General features: G+C 38.8%; 1 protein-coding gene across 1 annotated transcript in view; it reads right to left on the bottom strand.

Moving 5' to 3' along the window:
- The window catches only part of GABRB3 (gamma-aminobutyric acid type A receptor subunit beta3), a 203,505-nt gene that overhangs the window by 37,777 nt on the left and 143,353 nt on the right, over positions 1-22,375 (bottom strand). The window contains 1 exon segment of the mRNA XM_004421910.3: positions 20,831-21,051. Within this exon segment, the coding sequence (XP_004421967.2) occupies positions 20,831-21,051 (221 nt within the window).

Raw genomic sequence — 22,375 nt, 5'->3', positions numbered from 1 at the left:
CCCTCTGTAATCTGAGAATTCCACTCCTATTTCTAAGGAATAGTGGTGAAGTCAATGAGAAATATGACTGGGTGAGGATTTATGCAGTATTACTCTTCAGCAGATTCCTTACTTTTTTTTTGGTCGTTGTTTCTTTTTTTGTTTGTTTTTGTGAGGAAGATCAGCCATGAGCTAACATCCATTGCCAATCCTCCTTTTTTTTGCTGAGGAAGATTGGCCCTGGGCTAACATCCGTGCCCATCTTCCTCCACTTTGTATGGGACGCTGCCACAGCAAGTCTTGACGCGTGGTGCGTCGGTCCGCACCCAGGATCCAAACCTGCGAACCATGGGCCGCTGAAGCGGAATGCAGGAATTTAACTGCTATGCCACCGGGCCGGCCCCTCTTTTTTGTTTTTCGATTAAGAGAGAGCAGTACTTAGAGTCTCTATGGCTGCAACGTATGCTTCTGATAGAAAAGCAGAGAAAGATGGTGGCCAAGCAACAGAAAAGATGTCTGCATTCAATATGTCCTTTCTTTACAAATAGTCACACTTGGAGGGTGCTTAAAGTAGAAAGTAAAAAAAAAAAAAAAAAAAAATGATGGAGGGGCCAGCACCATGGCATAGTGGTTAAGTTTGGCATGCTCCACTTCGGAGGCCTGGGTTCGGGGGTTCGGATCCCAGGTGTGGACCTACACTACTCGTCAGCCATACTATGGTGGCAGCCCACATATAAAACAGAGGAAGATTGGCACAGATGTTAGCTCAGGGCTAATCTTCCACAAGCAAAAAATGAGGAAGATTGGTGGCAGATGTTAGCTCAGGGTGAATCTTCCTCAGCAAAAAAAAAAAAAAATTGATGGAGAAGTAGAGAAGCAAGGGACAGAGGACGGGACAAGGCTATAGGAAAGGTGGCTGACTTACTACCTCGGTGCCCAGGACAGCATGAAATCCTACCTTTACTTCACATAACATTGGTTGGGTTTGCTTTATGCCCAGCTCTGTGCTCAGCACTTGAATACTTGTATATTTAATCTCACAACAACCACACCACAGAGGTCTTATTATTACTCCCATTTTGCAGATGAGCAAACCAAGGCTTGCAAAGAATAAGTAGGTTGACCACGTTTACAATGCTACTGGAAGACAGATGCAGCATTCAGATCCAGGCCACCTGAACGCTACACTCCACTACCTCCCTGACACCTCTTCTGCCTTACAGTATGAAATATATTCAACTTTTAAAAGCCTACTCAGGGAATGAGGTTCTTGTTTTGAAAGAGAAGCAAAAAGGGTAGAGAAATTGGCTATATACATATGTATCTCACACACACACGTATATACACACACAGAGATCATATATCTACATAATATTCTCATTATATATATGACAAGTTGGAAATATACAAAGGGAGAAAATAAATATTCTACACAGTACACCTGCAGAAACAGTAGTGATATTTAACCCATTGTGGAATAGGGTTTAGTAGATAGTCCTGCTGTTATAAGTGAAACAATCCTAAATATATGTTTAACAGTCAAAAGTATGAAAATTCAAGGAATAAACTTGAAGTTTATAAGGGGAGCATTATATGCTAAGGAGCAAGTTTAAAATCCTATTATGAGATACCTGCCATCTCTGGACACTGTCTATGAACAATCTGTGTGTGTCCTTTGCCTGCACAGCTGAGTAAAGGAGCCTGAGTCAAGGAGACCTACGGTTTTCGGCATGTTGAAGGGTTTTCACTTTGTCTCAATTTTATTAACCTTATGAGATGTACTTTGGTGTCAGCACTTCCAGTTTTAAATTTCCACCAATTAAAAAGAATATAAGCAGATGCAAATCCTTCATGTCATTGCACAAATACAGATTTCTCCACAAACCACCTGGAAAGGCTGCTGTGGAAATGTCACTGTTGGCTGGTCAGGAACACATTTACTAGTACAAACATTTGCCTGAAATGTCCATTTGTCATTTGAGGTACGGAAGTACTCCTTGTCAATGTTTCTGGGAAAGGTGGACTACGGGCAGAGTCTGGGATCCATGTTTAAAGTGAATCATTAGGACAAGGCACACAATCTCTTTCTCCCCTTGTACGAATCTTTTAGATTCATGGTAAATACCAGGGAGGGCAGAGATTAAAATGTCCTTAACCAGCTCTCTCGGAGGCCTTCCAGAACTGAAGTATCTCAACCCCAGCTCTCTCTCCTCTCATTACTTCCATTTTAATCTCTCATTACACTTAGAACTATCTACAATGGAAGCGTCCATCTATTTGCTGACTTACAGGCCCCTCGCCCTTCCTCAGGTGAGCCTGAGAACACGGCTTTGTCTCTCCTGTCTACAGCCATCTCCCCAATGCCTAGATCAGTGCCCATATGCACACATAAATACTCACTGAACAAAAAATGACTTTGAAGATACAGGGGCAAGATGTAAGCAACAGCATGGGATTCAAGCAAAATGTGGAAAGAGAAAGAGGTAGCTTGGCCCTTCTTGGCTTTAATCCCCCAAATTTAAGAGCCAGAGGGGACACCTGCCCTCTCTCAAGCACTCCCAGGAGGACCTCTGACCTTGCATGATTACTGACCCTCTGAGAGCCTCCATGGGCTCACTGCTCAAGATGCTTGGATGACACCCTCTGCATTAATAGCTGAGTAGTCTCTCAATCCTTCTGCTGCAGAATGAATTCTTAACAGGCTGATGTTCACGCCTATGAGATTTATTACTTCCACTGCAGTGAGCATCACAGGAAAATGCAGCCATCAATGCAGGAATCCTGGCTCTCTGACTGCAGTCTTGTTAAACTAACTGGACCCGGGAGCAAGTTAGCATCACCTTCTGTGTGATTTGCACTGGGGGTGCCCAAACATCCGAGAACTCTGAGCAACAGTTGTTATCTATGGCCATTGGATAGGCAGCACACCTAGAGTACTGCTTTACTGGTAACCATTTAGCTCTTTGCACCCACTCTATGGTAACTCTTACTCATCTTCATTCCTGGTTCCCCACATGCCAGGTGCATCAGGCAGCGGAGGCGTCTATCATTTTTCCAGGAACAGGAACTCAGATGCTGGGATTAAGGACCAAGTCAAATAATTCAGATCAACCAAGCATTCTTCTAAAGCAAGTACTTATCCAATGTGGAGAGGGCATAGGGCATAAGCCAACATTTAAGTTATCCCAATTTTTGTTTTGTTTTACAAAAAACATAAGAAAATATGTTCACAGAACTGTCCAAAGTCCTTTGCTATGCAGACTCTTTGAGGATGTTGCTGAGAAAATTGTTGTGGTAAGCTGATTGTGTTGGCAGCCCCACTCCTTCCCCCCTTCCCAGTATCTACTCTCTTTGCCATGTCATTTGCAATTCTTCTCACTAAAGAGGAGCTGTCTGCCCACCTCTTTAATGAGGGCCAACTTTGTGACTTGCTTTGTCTGACAGAATGTGTAGAAGTGACAGGGTGCCAGTCCCAAGCTTAGCCCCCAAGAGGCATTCTGTGTTTCTGGTCTTCCCTTGTGCTTCTGCCTTTGCTGTGAGAAAACCATGCCCAGATGAGTCTGCTGGTCGTAGGAGGAGAATGGACATAGGAGAAGGATATGGGTGCCCACTCGTACCTGCAGAGATCACCCACCCGTGTGCTTGTGAGTGAGCTGGCCAGGATCAGCAGAGATGCTCAACAATCACCCAGACACACTAGCAATGAGCACTTATCATCATCTGACATGGAGGCTTTCTAGCTGTTTGTTATGCAGCAATGTTGTGGCAATAGATGACAGATACAACAATCAACACAAGTAACTGCATACATGGAAAAGCATAAATTATCTTACAGATATAGATACTATTCAGGAGTGTCATAAGATAGCAAAGCCTTTAGTATTTTTCTAAAGCAGGAGCATCTATTTCTCTATTTCAGCATATATCCACTATAATTTCAGGAATATCAATCTTGGTGAAAAGAGTAGTCACGTCAGGCAAATGAGACCGGCCCTGATGTGCCTCCTCCTGATTTTCAAAGAATATGGTGATAAAGCAACACAAAGCCCCAAACTGGCAACACTGCTAAAAACCCAAGCCAAGAGAGAAGTGTGTGCCAGACCCTCGAGCACCTGCCAGGAACAGCACTGTTGGGTGGGGGACCGAGGAATTTCTCAGGATAACACCACAGGCTCATCCCTCTGAAAAGAAAGGGAGGAAACAGTTTGAAGGAATCAGAAAAGTCCTTTGAGTCTCCCCAACCATCTAGATCTAATTATGGCACTTGCGGGGCTTCACTTCTAGAACTGTGTTGTCCAAAATGATAGCCACTAGCCACATGTGACTATTTACATTTAAATTTTAGGTTAATTAAAATTAAATAAAATTACAAATTCAGTTCCTCTGTTGCACTAGCCACATTTCAAGTGCTCAATAGCCACATATGGCTGGTGGCTACTGTATCGGACAGTACAGATTATAGAACATCTTCATCACCACAGTAAGCTCCACTGGAAAGGGCTAGAAAAACATTATTGAGCCAGACAGAATGAGAGACCTGGACTGCCCTCTAACTGCCCCACCTCCAGCTCCTCTCTCTCTCCCCCTCTATAGCTTTAGAGTATACAACTCCCTGCTTGAAAGTAGTGGGGGAGACCTAGTCAAATGCCAACAGCCCACCACCTCAAAGAAAAGGCAATGCAGCTAGAGGCAGATACACACAGGGCAGGGAAGCCGTGGTGCCAGAGTGGAAGACATCATTCAAGACTCTATTCCAAGTACCATACATCGCACCTGCCCTCATGACCTAATCAGTTAACCCAGCAGTCAGAGGGGTGGACCTACCCTCAATGAATGGCAATTAGGTATCACAAATGGAGCAATTAACCTGATCTTCAGATTTATACCCTAGGGGCTAAAGCTTCCAAGGTGAGAGTGAGGCTGAAGGGAGCCAAAGTTACCACATCCACAGTCTCACTAGAAAATCACTGTCCACGAATCTGTCCCACTGAAGGATAAACATTCTCAATAAAACAAAGAGGTGTTCAATGAAAAGTATGGAAGCATAGAAAATGAAAGTTGAAAAATTTGGAAGATATGTGTCTGGTGTCAAAAGGCATGAATGCATATGCTCTCTTTAAATAAACAAGAACAGGGAGACATAAGGAAAGAATAGGCTGAGATGAAGGCATAGACGGACAGACGCTGTAAAACTGAGAGAAGAATGCAAGGACTCCCCACAGCAAGTGCTGAATTGAAATTTGTACTGAAGATGGAGACTGAAGACAGAAACTGAAGAATTGACACGGTCATTTACTGACATGGATGACTTCTTAAACTTCAATGGGCACACAAGTCACTGAGGGATCTTGTTAAAATGCAGATAGATTCTGAGCAGAAGGTCTGGGGTGGGTCTATAATTCTGAATTTCCCAGAGGATGTTGCTGCTGTTGCTGGTCTGGGGACCATTCTTAGAGTGGAAAGGAGAGGGCAAACTTGTAACACCTTCCTAATGGCAGAGGAAGAAGACAAAGCTTTGAAAATAGAGAGAATATGATAGGGATAGGACAGAAAACAAGTATGAAACTGAGCTTTACTAGAGAAACAGAGCAAAATTAAACAGAACACAAGTTAATAAATTAGAATTAAACATGAAACAATACAGAACTATTTTTTAAAAAATTGGAGTAAAATATACATACCATAAAATTTACCACTCTAATCATTTTTAAGTGTACAGGTCAATGGCATTAAGTACATTCACATTACTGTGCAACTATCACCACCATCCATATGCAGAACTTTCTCATCTTCCCAAACAGAAACTCTGTCCCCATTAAACAATAACTCCCCACTCTCTCCTTCTCCCGGGACTTCTGTAATCTACTTTCTCTCTCTATGAATTCACTTATTCTAGGTACCTCATATAAGTGGAATCGTATAATATTTGTCCTTTTGTACGTAGCTTAGTTCATTTACCATGTTTTCAAAGCTCATCCATGTTGTAGCATGTATCAGAATTCTATACCTTTTTAAGGCTGAATAATATTCCACAGTATGTATATACCACATTTTGTTTATCCCTTAATGTGTTGATGGACATTTGGGTCGTTTCAACTTTGTGGCTATTGTGGCTGTGGCTATTGTGACTAATGCTGTGAACACTGTTATACAAGTATCTGTTTGAGTCACTGCTTTTGTTTCTTTTGGTATATACCTAGAAGTGGAATTGCTAGATCTTATGATAATTCTATGTTTAACTTTTTGAGAAACTATCATAGTGTTCTCCACAGTTTCTGAACTGTTTTACATTCCCATTAGCAATGCATAAGGGTTCCAATTACTCCATAACTTTGCCAACACTAGTCCTTTTCCATTTTTTGATAATAGTCATCCTAATGGGTGTGAAGTGGTATCTCACTGTCGTTTTCATTTGCATTCCCTTAGTGCTAATAATGTTAAGCACCTTTTCACATTCTTATTGGCCATTTGTATATCTCCTTTGAAGAAATACGTCTATTCAAGTCCTTTGCCTATTTTTGAACAGATCATTTTTTGTTGTTGTTGTTGACTTGTAGGAGTTCTGTATATATTCTGGATATTAACTACCTTTATAAGATATATGATTTGAGAATATTTTCTCTCATTCCACGGGTTGCCTTTTCACTCTGTTGATTGTGTTCTTTGATGCACAGAAGACTTTAATTTTGATGAAGTCCAATTTATCTATTTTTTTCTTTTATTTCCTGTGCTTTTAATGTCATATCCAAGAAATCATTGCCAAATCCAGTGTCATGAAAATTTACCCCTATGGCTTCTTCTAGGAGTTTTATAGTTTTAGCTCATACATTTACATCGTTTATCCATTTTGAGTTCACTTCTGTATACGGTATAAGGTAAGCATCCAGCTTCATTCTTTTACGTGTGGATGTCCAGTTTTCCCAGCACTATTTGTTGAAAAGACAGTCCTTTACTCTTTGAATGGTCTTGGCACCTCTGTTGAAAATCATTTGATCATATATGCAAGAATTTATTTCTGGACTCTCTATTCTGTTCCATTAGCCTATGTGTCTGTTCTTATGACAGTATCACATTGTTTTGATTACCATGGCTTTGTAGTAAGTTTTGAAATCAGGAAATGTGAGACTTCAACTTTTTCTTTTTCAAGCTTGTTTTGGATATTTGGGGTTCCACACAATTCCATATAAATTTCAGAATGAGTTTTTCCATTTGACAAAAAAAACAAAAAAGTCATTGAGATTTTAATAGAGATTGGATTAAATCTGTAGATCACTTTGGGTAGTATCGTCATCTTAACAATGTCTTCCAATAAATGAATACAAAGTGTCTTTCCATTTACTTATGTCTTCTTTAAATTCTTTCCGCAATGTTTTATAGTTTTTAGTGTACAAGTTTTTTGCCTCCATCATTAAACTTATTCCTAACTATTTCATTCTTTTAGATACTACTGTAAATAAAACTGCTTGCTCAATTTTCTTTTTGGATTGTTCATTGTTAGTATATAGAAATGCAACTGATTTTTTTTTATGTTGATTTTGAAATCTGCAATTTTGCTGAATTTGTTTTTAGATCTGACAGTTTAGGGGGGCAGTCATGGAATCTTTAGGTTTTCTACATAAGACCATGTCATTTGCACAGACAATTTTACTGCTTCCTGTCCAGTTAGAACAGATATGGTATAACCAGGTATCCTTGACTTGTTACTGATCTTAGGGGAAAAGATTTCAATCTTTCACAAATGAATATGATTTTAAGTGTGAGTTTTTCATATATAGCCAATATCATATGAGGAAGTTTTCTTCTATTCCTAGTTCTTTGCACATTTTTATCATAAAACGGGGTTAAATTTTGTCAAATGGCTTTTCTGCATCAATTGAGATGATCATGTGTTGTTTTTCCCTTCATTTTGTTAATGTCATTTTCCTATATTGAGCCATTCTTGCATTCCAGGAATAAATCCCACTTGGTCTTGGTAAATGTTATGGAATTCAGTTTGCATATTTTGTTGAGGATTTCTGCATTAATATTCACAAGGGATAATGATCTGTGGGTTTCTTTTCTTGTAGTGTCTTTGTCTGGCTTTGGTATCAGAATAATGCTGGCCTCATAGAATGAGTACGGAAGAATTCTTTCCTCTTCAACTTTTTTGTAAGAGCTTGACTTTGCATTAACTGGGGTTAATTCTTCTTTACGTGTTTGGTAGAATTCACCAGTGAAGCCATTTGGTCCAAGCTTTTTTTGTTGGGAGTTTTCTGATTATTGATTAAATCACCACACTAGTTATAGGTCTGTTCAGATTTTCTATTTCTTCATGATTGAGTTTTGGTAAGATGTGTGTTTCTAGAAATTTGTCCATTTCATCTAGGTTCTCCAATTTTCTGGCACATATATATATATATATATATATATATATATATATATATATATATTTTTTTTTTTTTTTTTTTTTTTTTTTGGTGAGGAAGATTAGCTCTGAGCTAACATCTGTTACCAATTCTCCTCTTTTTGTTGATTGGCCCTGGGCTCACATCTGTGCCCATCTTCCTCTACTTTATATGTGGGATGCTTAGCACAGCTCGGCTTGATAAGTGGTGCATAGGTCCATGCCTGGGATCTGAACCTGCATACCCCGGGCCACCAAAGCGGAGCATGCGAACTTAACCCTACACCACCAGGCCAGCCCCTGGCATACAATTTTTCATAGTATTCTTTTATAGACTTTTTTATTTCTGTAAAACTGTAGTGATGTTCCCCTTTTCATTTCTGATTTTACTTATTTGAGTCTTCTCTCTGTTTTCTCAGTCACTCTAACTAAAGGTTTGTCCATTTGGTTGATCTTTTCAAAGGACCAAATTTTGGTTTCATTGGCTTTTCTACATAGTTTTAGTACTCTCTATTTTATTTGCCTTTGCTCTACTCTTTATTATTTTATTCTTTCTGCGAGCTTTGATTTAATTTACTCTTCTGTTTTTGGTTCCTTAAGGTATAAAGTCGGGTTCATTTAAATGTAACTGTCTACAGGTATAAATTTCCCTCTTAGCACTGCTTGCCAGCATCTCCTAAGTTTTAGTATTATTGTAGAACTGTCTATTTCTCCTTTCAATTCTGTGAATGTTTGCTTCATATATTTTGGAGTTCTGATGTTTGGTGCATATATGTTTATAACTATCATATCACCTTGGTGAATTTACTCTTATCAATAAATGGTGTTCTTCTTTGTCTCTTGTTACAGTCTCTGGCTTAAAGTCTGTTTCATCTCATTTTAGTATAGCCACTTCAGCTGTCTGTTCATTACTATTTGTATGGAATACATCTTTTCATCCTTTCACTTTAAATTTATTTGTGTCTTTAGATCTAAAGTGAGTCTCTTGTAGACAGCATATAGATAAATCCTGTCTTACTTTTTATCCATTCTGCCAATCTCTAGCTCTTGTTTGAGGAGTTTAATCCATTTACATTTAAAGTAATTACTGATAAGGAAAGACTTAATCTGCCATTTTGCCACTCATTTTCTGTATGTCCTATAGCCTTTTGTTCCTTCATTTTCTCCATCTTAGTTTTCTTTTCTGTTTAATTTATTTTGTGTGTGTGTGACATGTTTTGATTCCCTTCTCATTTCCTCCATCAAATTCCATAGATATTTTTTTTTGGTTACCATGGGGATTATATAACATCCTAAAATTATAATAACTAATTTGAATGGATACCAGCATTAACCACATATAAAATCTCTACTCAATTTGCTTTGCACATCCCTCTGTTATTAATGTTACAAAGTCCATCTTCATACATTGTGTACTTAATAACATAGATTTATAATTATTTTTATACACTAGACTTTTAAATCATGTAGAAAATAAAAAGTGGAATGACAAACAAAAATTAAAATAATACTGGCTTTATGTTTACTGGAGATCTTTACAACTTCATACACTTTCAAGTTACTGTCTAGCATCCTTTCATTTCAATCTGAAAGACTACCTTTACCCTTTCTTGTGGGGAAGTTGTGGTAGTAATAAAGTTCCTCAGCTTTTGTTTATCTGAGATTTATTACTTAATCCTCATTTTTGAAGGACAATTTTGCCAGATATAGAATTCTCTCTTGATAGATTTTGTCTTTCATTATTTTATATATTTAATCATCCCACTGCCTTCTGGCCTCCAAGGTTCTGATGAAAAATTGGTTGATAATCTTTTTTTGAGGCTCCCTTATGTGTGATGAGTCCCTTCTCTCTTAATGATTTCAAGATTCTCTGTGTTTGTGGCTTTTCACAGTTTGATTAAACGTTTCCTAGTGTGGGTCTCTTTAGTTTTATCCAAATTGGAGTTCATTGAGATTCTTGGATTTGTAGATTCATGTTTTCATCAACTTTGGGAAGTTTCTGGCCAATATTTCTTCAAATAATCTCTCTGCCCCTTTCTCACTCTCATCTCTTGGGACTTCCATAATACATATATTGGTGCACTTGATGGTTTCTCACAAGTCCCTTAGGCTTCATTCACTTTTCTTCAATCTTTTTTCTTTCTGTTCCTCAGACTCAATCATTTTAAATGTCCTATCTTCAATTATGCTGATTCTTTCCTCTGCTTGCTCAAATCTGCTGGTGAACACCTCTAGTGAATTCTTTACTTTAATTATTATATTTTTCAACTTCAGAATTTGTTTGGCTCCCTTTTACAATTTCTCTTTATTTTGTTCATTTTATTCATATATCATTTTCCCTATTTCCATTAGTTCTTTGTCCATGTTTTCCCTTAGCTCTTTGAATATAGTTGAGACAAATGACTTAAAGTCTTCATCTAGTAAATCCAATGTCTGGGTTTACTCAGGGATGCTTCCTGTCAATTTATTTTGTTCCTTCGAATGGATCATGTTTTCCTGTTTCTTTGTATGTCTTGTGATTTTTTTTCTTGAAAATTGGGCATTTGACTATTATAATGTTGTTACTCTAGAAATCAGATGTTTCCCCTTTCCCCAGGGTTTGCTGTTTTTGTCTGTTTGTTTTGCAGGGGGGAGGAAAGGATTTCATAGTCCATTTGTTTTGAGAGATTTCTCAAGTTTTTTTGAAAAGACTACTCCTTGTCAAGTGTAATCAGCAGTCTCTGTCCCATTAGTTCATGTTCAGCTAATGTTTTAACAGAGATTTCTTTGAATGTCAGGAGCTAAAGCACACAAAAGAATCCCATAATAACAAACAAAAAAGAGAGAAGATCCACCTCTTCAAGTTTTTGCAGATTGGCTCTGTGCTGGCTCATTCCTTTACCACTTAGTTAGGATGGCTTTGCGCCTAGGGTTCAGCCAAAGTAAAAACTTAGGTCTTCTCAGGACTTTTCTGAGCATATGTCTTGCCTGGCCATATGCATGGCTTTATAAATTCTCCTGTATATGTGGCTCCTTTTGAATGACCAAATTTCCCAAAGAGTCTCACCCCAGATTCTCCTTTAGGCCTTAGATGATCTATTTTACGTTTCCACCCAGAATCTCTTGCCCTAGACATCTATGGATTTGTAGACATGTTGTAGCCTTTATCAGAAGTACCTGCCTCTTTTCCTGCCTGCATTCTGAGTTATGCAAAATATAGATGAGCATCTTGCTTCAGTCCTTCAGGTATCCTCCAGACAGTTTAGAACATATGTGACACAATAATTCATAAACAAGTTCTGCTCTGCTCCCTCAGTGCAACAGGCAGACTGGTAATGGGGTTGCCGCCTGCTCGAGACCACTGGGCAACAGGGAGGGGAGGGGAGAAATGGCAGGTAAAAATGTCATAAGACTTTCCTACTGTTTGAATATAGATTTTTCTTTATTTGGCATTTGGTTGGTTGCCATCAACTTTAGAATATTTTCCAGAGCTCCTAAAAAGTTGGTTCAGACAGCTTCTGCTTGTTTTGTGATGTTTCTATAGAGAAACAAGAAGAGCTTGGAACTTCTTAGTCTAACATTTTGTTGATGTCACTTCCCAATAAAGAGATCTTTAAAAGCAAGAGGAGGAGGATGTTTACAGAGATAGAGCAGAAATTAATGAACAGAATTATGATATAAAATCAAAGCCTAGGTCTTTAAAAATATAAATAAAATAGATAAATATTTCTTGATGCGACTGAATAAAAGTATAATGAAGAAGGGAATATAACAATACGTTTAAGAGGGTAATGCATGTGTGCATGCTAATGAATTAGAAAATCCAGATAAAAAGGACATTTTCCTGAAAAACGTAAACTTTCAAGATTTATACAAGAAGAAAACCTAAAGAGACCTATAAGTACAGCAGAAACTGAAGCTGTGTATGCTAGGGTGGAAAATGTCATTCAATTACCTATTCAAAGTACAATGCATCAATAAAAAACATTTCATGCAAAATATGTACTTATGGGTAAATGCTTTAAATACACCAACCCTTTTAGAAATAGATATTTACCATATATTATAATCTATTACAGATCATACAAAAACAGAGAAATCTTCTTGATTTATATTATGTCAAAACACACAAAGAAATCTAAAGATAGATACAATTTATTAATATATTTGACACATTTATGTGGTATATATCACAAATCTGTGAAAGGGCCTCACATTATTACCTCACCATTGGATATTTTACTAGGAAATTTCAGTGAATTGGCTCATTGTTCTTGGAAACTTCAGCCAAGTCATGGATGTTAATAGAGGTCAGAGTAATGAGACAGAGGGAACTAACTTGGGAATAGATTTCTTGGGCGAGTTTCCAGCCATCCCTAAGGGAGAGTGAAACTCCTTCCAGTCGGGACTCTAGGAGGAATGGTGCTTGCTTCACACTTGTAAAAACTAAAATAGTCTTGAGGTGGCAGGGTAGGGGAGACTAAATAGGAACTGGATCGTTAGTCTAGGAATGCAGACATATTTCCTGTGGATCACACATGAGCTACGTGGAAAAAATGGAGGATCTGGAGTTATCTTGGATCCTCTATAACAGGGCTGCCTAGATGGGTAGAGAGATGGAAGATGACCATAAAGGATGTATTCCTAGAGTTACAGAAAGAGTTCCAAAGGACTCCATGGAATAGAAACATATCCTGCACCCACTTCCCCAACCCCCAGTGCTGGTCAAGGGACCAGCTAGACAGACATGCCCAGTGGTGGGAAGCCCTGAGAAGAGTCAATTTTCAATATCTTCTAGGTCCAGGGAAGCCACCAGAAAACAGTACCAGTTCAAATAAAACTTTTCTTACTTATTTTCCCTCCACCCACCCCCAAAATAAACTTGAAAACTGTAGGAGTCATATGTAGGTTACCAAGCTGGATTATTGTCGGGATAGAGGAAAAGTAGAGGCAGAGAGGCTGAGAAGTCAACTACTCTCCCTTTGCCACTACAGGCTTCCAACCTGAAATAAGGTTGGGCTGTGGAAAGAGAAAATATTAAAGCTAAATCTGAATTTAATATTAAACATTGAACTGAGAATTCCCATATAACATAAAGATGGAAAAGGACTATTACTGAAATATTGGCAGAAAACCATGGGCTTTGCCCAAATTTTTACCTAAGGCAAAGAAATTTCATATCTCACTGAACAATGTTTAGGAGGATGGTGGGCGACAATCAAAACTGTATTATGACTAGGTCACAAGGTATGTTTATTACCAATAAACTGGTTGTCTAAGGATTTTTAAAAGAACAATTGTAAATTAGCCATGGGCAAAGCGAATTAATAATTTTTTAAGAGTACTGCCCACCATGATAAAATAGGATTTACCTCAGGAATTCAAGGATGGATCAAGGTAGGAAATTAACACATCACAGTTACACGTTAAATTTAAAAAATGATTATATAAAGATACTGAATTAATAAAATCTATTTCTATTTCTGATATGTAAAAAAAGGTAATTTGGGGTAAGTTGTCTGATTTATAATTAGTTGTTGAATATAAACTCCATACATTGGTGATACCTGTGTTATTCAACTCATGACACAGTTTCTAGAAACTAATTGACAGTCCAAAAAATGTGTGTGTGTGTGTATATACGTATTTAATGTAAAAGAATGAGTCATAACTACATTAAAATAAAAGTGTAAATCATCTTTCACAGTGGGGCACAAGAAGCACTCCTATTATAAGGAAAAACTAGGACATATTGTACACTGTTATCCCTATTGTTTTTCATTTTCTGGAAGTTGAAATCAATGCAGTAAAACTAGAAACAGAAATAACAATAAAACCATTGAAAGTGAAGATTAAAAAATCATTATAAGCAATTTGATTGTAAGACTAAAACCCTCAAGATTATTAACTAAACCATTAGAAATAACAAGAGATTAGCCTGGCTGAATATGATATTGGATAGATGGATAGATACAGATTGCTATAAACAAATAGATCAATAGCTTTCCTACATACCAAAGAAAGTCAGTTAAAAAAATAATGTAGAAATGATCCCATTTCTAACAGTACCACACTTTTAAAAAATAGGAATACTCTTATCAAGGAATCAGTGGGCTGTCTATGAAGAAAATGACAAACATCTACTAAAAGCCATGAATGAAGACATGCATGAATGCAGACACGCCATGGCCATGTAGGAAAGACTCAATAGGGTATAGTGTTTGTTCGTTCAAAGTAATATTTAATGAGAATAATTCCAACCAATATCTCAAGCAATATCTTTATGAATTTGATAAAACAAATGGTTCTAAAGTTCATGTGGAAGAATAAACTAGTAAGCATTGGAACAAATAGCTAATCATTTGAGAAGAAAAAATTGGATAACTACCTCACATCCTACGCCCATTTAAATTCTGATGGATTGAGAATCTAAATGGAAAATATGAAAATACAAGTACTACAGAAAGAAGAACTAGAATTTAAACTTAATCTCCATACAATACTTTTTTCCATCAAGCACTACTCTAGATTTTCCCGGTGGAACAATACACAAGATAGAAACAGTTCTCTTCTCAGAGAATTTACATTCTCACGGTAGCTTCCCCATGATCATGGATGGAAGCAAAAAGTTAATAAATAAGAAATCTAATAAAATGAAAAGATAATGTCAGATCTGGATAAGTGCTATGATAAAAATAAAACAAGATGATGTAATAGAAAAGGAGTAGAAGATCAGAGCAAGACTTTCCTTGTGGAGGTGACAGTTGAACTGCCCTCAATTATATAATTACATAATGATGCTGAAAACATGAATATCTAGAAACGAAGTATTACATCCAGCAAAGAGCATGTGCAAAGGCCCTAGGACAGGGACATCCTTGATATTTCTGAAGAGCAGAAAGAAGGTCTGCACAGTGAAAGCATAACAAGAGAGGAGAATAGTGGTAAAAGGAGAGGGGTCAGAATGGCAGGACCAGATCCTTGAATAGAAAGAAGATGCCAAAGGGAAGCTGACTCTCGAAATGGTCAAGGACCCTCTCTCCATTTTGAGAGAGGAGACAAAGAGTGAGCAGCAGGCATGTCAGATGGTCTCTTTGTAAACGGGAAGATGAAGAAGTTTCTGTGTTTTCAACTAAAGTATGAGGTAATGTCATCAAATGAGAGTGAGGAAGGAAGTTCGAAGAGAAGATGTGAAAAGCTCCTTATAAGTAGAGGAAGAACGGATGTGCTTGGGAAGGATAGAGAATTTTACAAGCCTGAATTTAAAGTGAGACAGGTGATTTTCTCCAGCCTTGAAAGATGAAGTAAATAGACAGATTATTTACAGTAGCCTAAAAAATGATAAAGCCCAAGGCAAGTGTCACAACACTGAAATTAACATGTAACTTATTGCTGGCAGGAGTAAAAATTGGCAAGATCCCTTTTGGAAAGCAACTTATCACTTATGTTATTTACTTACACAAAATTAATGGGGAGATAGTAACAAAATAAGAATTTGGGAGTTAAGCATATCTGCACTTGAATCATGTGGGTCTCATTAATTCCATGAGCTTATGGCTTTTCTGGGGAAAAAAGGTGTTTGACCCAGTGTATGAAATATAGTTCTGGAATAAGATGGCAGCCAAACCAATGAGACAACTTAGATTCAAGATGACTTACATCTTCTAAAATAAGTTCTAGCTTCATTTTAACATTATATTCAACCTTTTAAATATAGGAATGGCAACTTTAACAATTTTAAGCAATTTTGAACAGCAAGTGGGAACTTTACAATATATTTTCCAACAAGCTTCTCAGGCAGAACAAGGCTACATTGTTTTGATGAAGATGCCTCAACCTCAGACTCCCAGGTGCTTTTTGGAGCAAATCAAATACTATTTTGTGACCCCGTTACCAATTCCTAGCATCAGAGATAAGGTCCAAAGACACAAAATGCATGGCCTGAAGAAAAGCTCATGTTACCAAGTATCGTCAAGGGTGCAAGGTGAGACTTTCAATGACATCAGGTGACCAGTTGCCTGAAAAAGAAAGATGAGAAGACAAGAGAAGGATAATGACTCTGCCTTCTCACAGACAGCAGAAAACTTCAGCCCACCATCAAAGAAAAGCTGTGACAGGAGTAAGATCTGCCAGCCCTTTAGTCAGCCAAGATCTTCCTAGATCCTGAAAAGGTTTGACTGCCCAAAGGAAATTTCAGAGAGCCCAAGTTTTATTTTAGGATGGTATGCATGCCCTATCCAGAGCATTCTCTCACATCACATGGTGACTTGGACCTGTGCAAGAGGCTCAGTTCCTTGTCTTATTCAGTAGAGTTCAAGCTAGTATTAGCCCAAGCTTCAAGCTCAAGGGGCTATAAGAATCATTGAGGGCCGGCCCTGTGGCTTGGTGGTTAAGTGCGCGCGCTGCGATGCTGGCGGCCCGGGTTCGGATCCCGGGCGCGCAGCGAGGCACCACTTCTCTGTCCAGCCTGAGGCCGAGTCCCACATACAGCGACTAGAAGGATGTGCAGCTGTGACATAACAACTATCTACTGGGGCTTTGGGGGCAAAAAATAAATCTTTTTTTTTTTTTTTTTTTTTTTTTTTTAAAGATTTTATTTATTCATTTTTTTCCCCCCAAAGCCCCAGCAGATAGCTGTATGTCATAGGTTCACATCCTTCTAGTTGCTGTACGTGGGACTCGGTCTCGCGTTGGACGGAGAAGTGGTGCCTCGGGGCGCGCCCGGGATCCGAACCCGGGCCGCCAGCATCAGAGCGCGCGCACTTAACCGCTAAGCCACGGAGCCGGCCCCAAAAAATAAATCTTAAAAAAAAAAAAAAAAAAGAATCATTGAAAAAATAGTTCATGATTTAAAATGACCTTTTACCACTACGAGAACATGATCACTCTCAAGCATCTGTGTGAGCAGTCATCAACTACTTTTGCAAAGTCATCAGAGAAATGGATTAACGATTTCCCAGAATAAGACTGAGAGGACGTACAAACCTACGTCATGGACAGCTCATCCATGGCCAGAGTTCTTCATCTACCCTTGATAAAGCAAAAGATCTCATTGCTCCTGTACTTCAATGGCTGGACACAAATAGGAAAAGAAGCCCAGAGAAGGTAAATGGTGACTGACCTACTCAGAGTGGGCTACTGCTGCACAGGTGGGTTGAAGGCCAAACCCAGTACCCAGTGGTGAGAAAAATCCAATCTTAAGGTCTCAGAGATATAGCCAGGCCAACTAGTATCTCAGGGATAAAGCCAGTAGGAAAATAATCTGTTGGGTTAGACCTTTATCAGAAGCACCTTACAAGCAGGAGAGCAGCAACAAACCCAGTGCTCCATGAACCTTCATGGGGAATTTAACCCACTAAAGTCCTCAGCTGCACCATACCTCCTCCAGGCCCATGCCATGGTACATATTTATCGAAAGGATACAATGGATCATTGGGGTGACATATATTGGCCCATCCCTGGCTTGCCATGTCACCAACATGATCCAGTGAGCACAACAGTCAAAAGAGAGGGGAGGGAAGGTGGGGCTTGGGGCCCAGGGGAGGATAGAGGGTGGCTGGCCCACCAATGTGAGCACTCACACTTTGTTTTTTATCAAAAATCACAAAACATAAAGTGTGCACATGTGTATATATGTGTGTGTATATATATCATGTAGAATATATATAATTAGCACTTCACATAAAATAGCACAGGATATGTATATGCATGAATTTAATAAAATTATCAGTATTTTGAAATACTAATATGCTTTCTGTCCAAAAATTCAAGTTAATTCAAATTCAGATTCAGATTAATCTCTACAGCTATGTGTGTATTTTAAATCTCAAGACAGAAATTTCTAGATTAGCCAATTTCGAAAGGAATCAGATGGCACAGTGTAGCCGCTAAGCATGTGCAGAATGTGGTGGTCTGTTTTTGGAGATTTTCCTTCTGACAGCTTGTTCAGGTTCACATAGATCTGAAAAACTGTTTGGAAAATATGAGGTTCTAAATAAAGATCTAAGGAGTATATTGAGACTAGATTTGAATAAAAACTGCTACTTATTTAGAAATCCATTTACTGATTTAAGAGGCTGTTTGAGATGTGTAATGGATGTAAATTTGACTAGAGAGATTTTCTTGTTAGGCTATTGTAAAAAGTTTATTATTGAAAGTTTCCCATAGCTTTTTATTCCATTATTATTTAACTTTTACATATAAATTTACAGGCAGAGTACTAGCTAAAGATATAGTTTGATTTTCTTGGTTTTTCTTGCTCTCACCTGTTTTATGGTGCTAAATCCAACACTTTCAAATGGGGTTTGGAAATTTATTATAGTTCTTTCATTCATATTCTATCATTCTGTCTGCTATCGTCTAAATGTTTATGTCCCCTCAGAATACAAATGTCAAAATCCTAATCCTCAAAGGTGGTGGTATTAGGAGGTGGGGGTGCTCAGGTCAGGAGGGTGGAGCACTCATGAATGGGATTAGTGTTCTTATAAAAAAGACCCCACACTGGGGGCCAGCTCAGTGGGCTAGTGGTTAAGTTCAGTGCGCTCTGCTTTGGCAGCCCAGGTTCAGTTCCCAGGCATGGACCTATACCAGTTGTCAGCAGCCATGCTGTGGCTGCAACCCACATACAAAATAGAGGAAGACTGGCAACAGACGTTGGCTCAGCATGAATCTTCCTCAAGCAAAAAGAGGAAGACTGGTGACAAATGTTAGCTCAGGGAAAATCTTCCTCAGCAAGAAAAAAAAAAAGACCCCACAGAGCTCCCTCACCCTTCACACAGCAAGAAGGCATCTATTATGAACCAAGAAGTGGGCCCCCATCAGACACTGAATCTGCCAGCACCTTGATCCTGCACTTCCAGTCTCCAGAACTGTGACAAATAAAATCTATTGTTCAAAAACCACCCAGGCTGTGGTATTTTGTTATAGTAGCCCAAAAAGACTATGACACTATTCTAACAGAGTTAAAGCTCTTTGCATTTAACAGAAACATACTAACCTACTCTGCGTCTGGTAAGAAAATAAAGAATGCAAAAATAAAAATAGAATTCAAAGAGCAACTTTTGTTTAAAAAGCCAAGAATGCCTAGCTTAATTTTTATTGATATTTGCTTCTTTTTGCTCTCTCCCCACTACACACACACACATACACACACACACACACACACACACACAGTTTCTTCTATCCAGTTTTTTTAGGGGGGAGCAGGTAAATGAAGGACATGACTCCTCATTTTATGCTCACAAGATTTCTAGATAATCTTTTGTACAACTGATATGTACTCATCAGAACCTCCAGAACTTTACAACCACACCTCTCATTTCCAGCAAAAATATAAAATACTGAAAACACCCCCCTAAAACTTCAATCTAGACTTATTTTCTAGTAACATCATGGCTTGGTTAAGACGTGCCACCTTTTTTCTCTTATAGTTAAAAAAAGTCTGATTTTGCTAAAATTCTGACTCCGATTGTATACACCCTTGTTTAGAGAAAGTTACTCAACGTTTTCTATTTAAGTCAACGCTAAATAATTCCCTTTACTCATCTTAGAGCACTAAAAGTCACAGTGGTGTGGATTTCAATATATATTGTTATGATTTCACTTAGATCTTTTGGAGTCTTAGTTAAAAGGCTATGAGCTCTCAACATTTTGAGATAAATCTTTTCTCCAAGATAACTACCTATGTCCCACTCAAAACTGGGGCCCACCCTAGAAGGCCTCAAGGGCACTGGAGATAAAGAAAGATGCACACACACAACACACACACACACTCTAAAACAAAACAAAAATCAGTGCAAAATCAATGCAAGAGACAGAATATTTTTAAGAGTACCATTTAGCAAGGGTGATATTCACAATAATTAACCACCAGTAGCGGTGGAACATCATGGGAAGGTCTGGCAGTTTGCGGGGCACCAGGGAAGCCCAAGGCTTCCCCAGGATTCGAGACAGCAGCCTGGTTTGCTGATTCAAGTGATTTCATTATGAGACCTGATGACAGATGAGTCTCATCAGGAAGCCTCACATTTAGTCATTCCCATAAATATTGGTGGCACCACCTCATAAAGCTCCATGGAGACTACACTCTATATTGGCATAACAGACGTTTCCTCCGACTCTGCAAACAGCTTTGGGAAAACTTCATTGAAAGCCTCTGCAGCATCAGGGCAATATTAATTATAGGCCTTTGTGGCTATGATATGTGATATCCATCCTTACGGAATCTGTGTTCTCAGATATGGCAGCCCAATTATATAAAATCAATCCAAGGAGGCTGTTTTTCACTTGCTCGAGGACTATTTATAGCAACAGTAATGCCCCAAATCTTGTATTTGTTAGATTTTTTTTCCTGCAAAGCTCAAAGCGTTTCATGAACGTTTCCTAATTAATCTAAGGACATAGCCTCACTTCCTATAATCATCTCAAGTGAGAAATTCAATGCCAATGCGCCATGCAACTGCAAAATTGGTCCTGAAGAGGCAGACAGACCTGAGCCCGTACAGCACTGTCCCATCAGGGTGAAGGCGGATCATGCGGTTTTTCACTGTCACTCCATGCACAAATGACTTTTTGTCATTTAAGAAATATGTGTCAGGCACCCATAGCTGGTCAGCCACTCGATTGTCAAGAGTAAGGTTGAGAGGGATCCCAGAATAGGCGAGCCTTTTATCTCTCCAATATTGTTGAAAATACATGGTTAAGGTGTAATCCTGAGGGAAAAAAAGAAAAGAAAAAAATTAGTTTGTGCTCAGCCACAGGCATATTTCCTCTACAACTGGCCAAATTCAGGCTGGAATCCAGGAAATGGATATCATTTTCAGGGAGAGTAGGAAGTAGTGGTTGCTTTCTTATAAGTGCAAATACCAGGTTTAATAGGTGTATGTCAGGTATATATATCCTGTTTTATTTAGGTGAGAACCAGACTAGACAAATTAGCATTTAAGATATAACCACATAGAAATAAAGGCAAAAAGAAAATATCATTAAAAAATCAGGTGCTGGCATGGTACCTGAGTTCTCCCCTGGGTCCTCCATCACCCACCAAGCAGACATGTGCCTTAACCACCCACGACAAAAGAGCTCTCTCTACAAACTTTCTCTCTGGAACATAAGCCACTTTCCTCTCCTACTGCCCTCCATGAGGCTGTAAATACAAACCTTCCAGAAACATCCACTGGAGACCCAACGACCTACATGAAGTCTCTATGCCTTCTCTGTCGCATCTTCTTTGTCTTCCAGATGGCCACAGCCATTTCTACACTAACAGCGCAATATCATCACCTTGAGATGACATATTCCTCTGGGGAAAATGGGAGCCTGGAGTAAAGCCAGATGTGGGAGCAGGGAGAGATGGGCCACAGTGCAGCTCCCAAAGGCTTGCCAACAAAATAAGCAAATATCTAGGCAGATGACCCTATGGTTTTCATTTTGTTTTTGTTTGCAAAGTAGTTAGCACCCTAAGAAAGTGGAAAAAAGACAAATCAGAGGCTAAGCATGGAAATTCCATTTTTTTTAATTTTTATTCTTTTTGGCAATCACTGTTCAAGTCTAGAATGATCAAGTCTAAAAATGTGGTAACATTCGTGGCACATCCTGAACCCCACCATGGAAGTATCCAAGCTGAAAATGCAAACACAAGCAGGTAAACTCTCCAACCAGGGAACGAAAATTCACTGCTGTTATACACTAGGGCTTCTGAGTTCACACACTTGCAGATCCTGTCTGCAAACCCCCTCGCTTTGTGGGCAGTAGAGGCAGGATGGCAAAGCAGTTGAAGAATCCATCCTAGACACAGGTCTTCTGACATCCCAACCGATGTTCACTTTGCTGCCTCACAGGGCGGTTCTCAGTGCTTGCTAATCCAACAACACCTGTTTATTACTGCTCTCAAGAGCACTGAGGTGCAGAGGCCTCTGCAATGACAAACAGCACACCTGGATGCTTGTTTCCAGTTGCTCACAGGCAAGGAGTTGACAAAACCAATACACACTACACAACTATAAACAATATAAGTTTTAAGCTGTAAAGCCCATA

Source organism: Ceratotherium simum, chromosome 3 (assembly GCF_057802395.1).
Source record: "Ceratotherium simum simum isolate JZ-2026a chromosome 3, ASM5780239v1, whole genome shotgun sequence".
In the NCBI taxonomy this organism is placed as follows: domain Eukaryota; kingdom Metazoa; phylum Chordata; class Mammalia; order Perissodactyla; family Rhinocerotidae; genus Ceratotherium; species Ceratotherium simum.
Note: the sequence above shows the minus strand (reverse complement) of the source record. Positions and strands in the feature narration are given on the sequence as shown.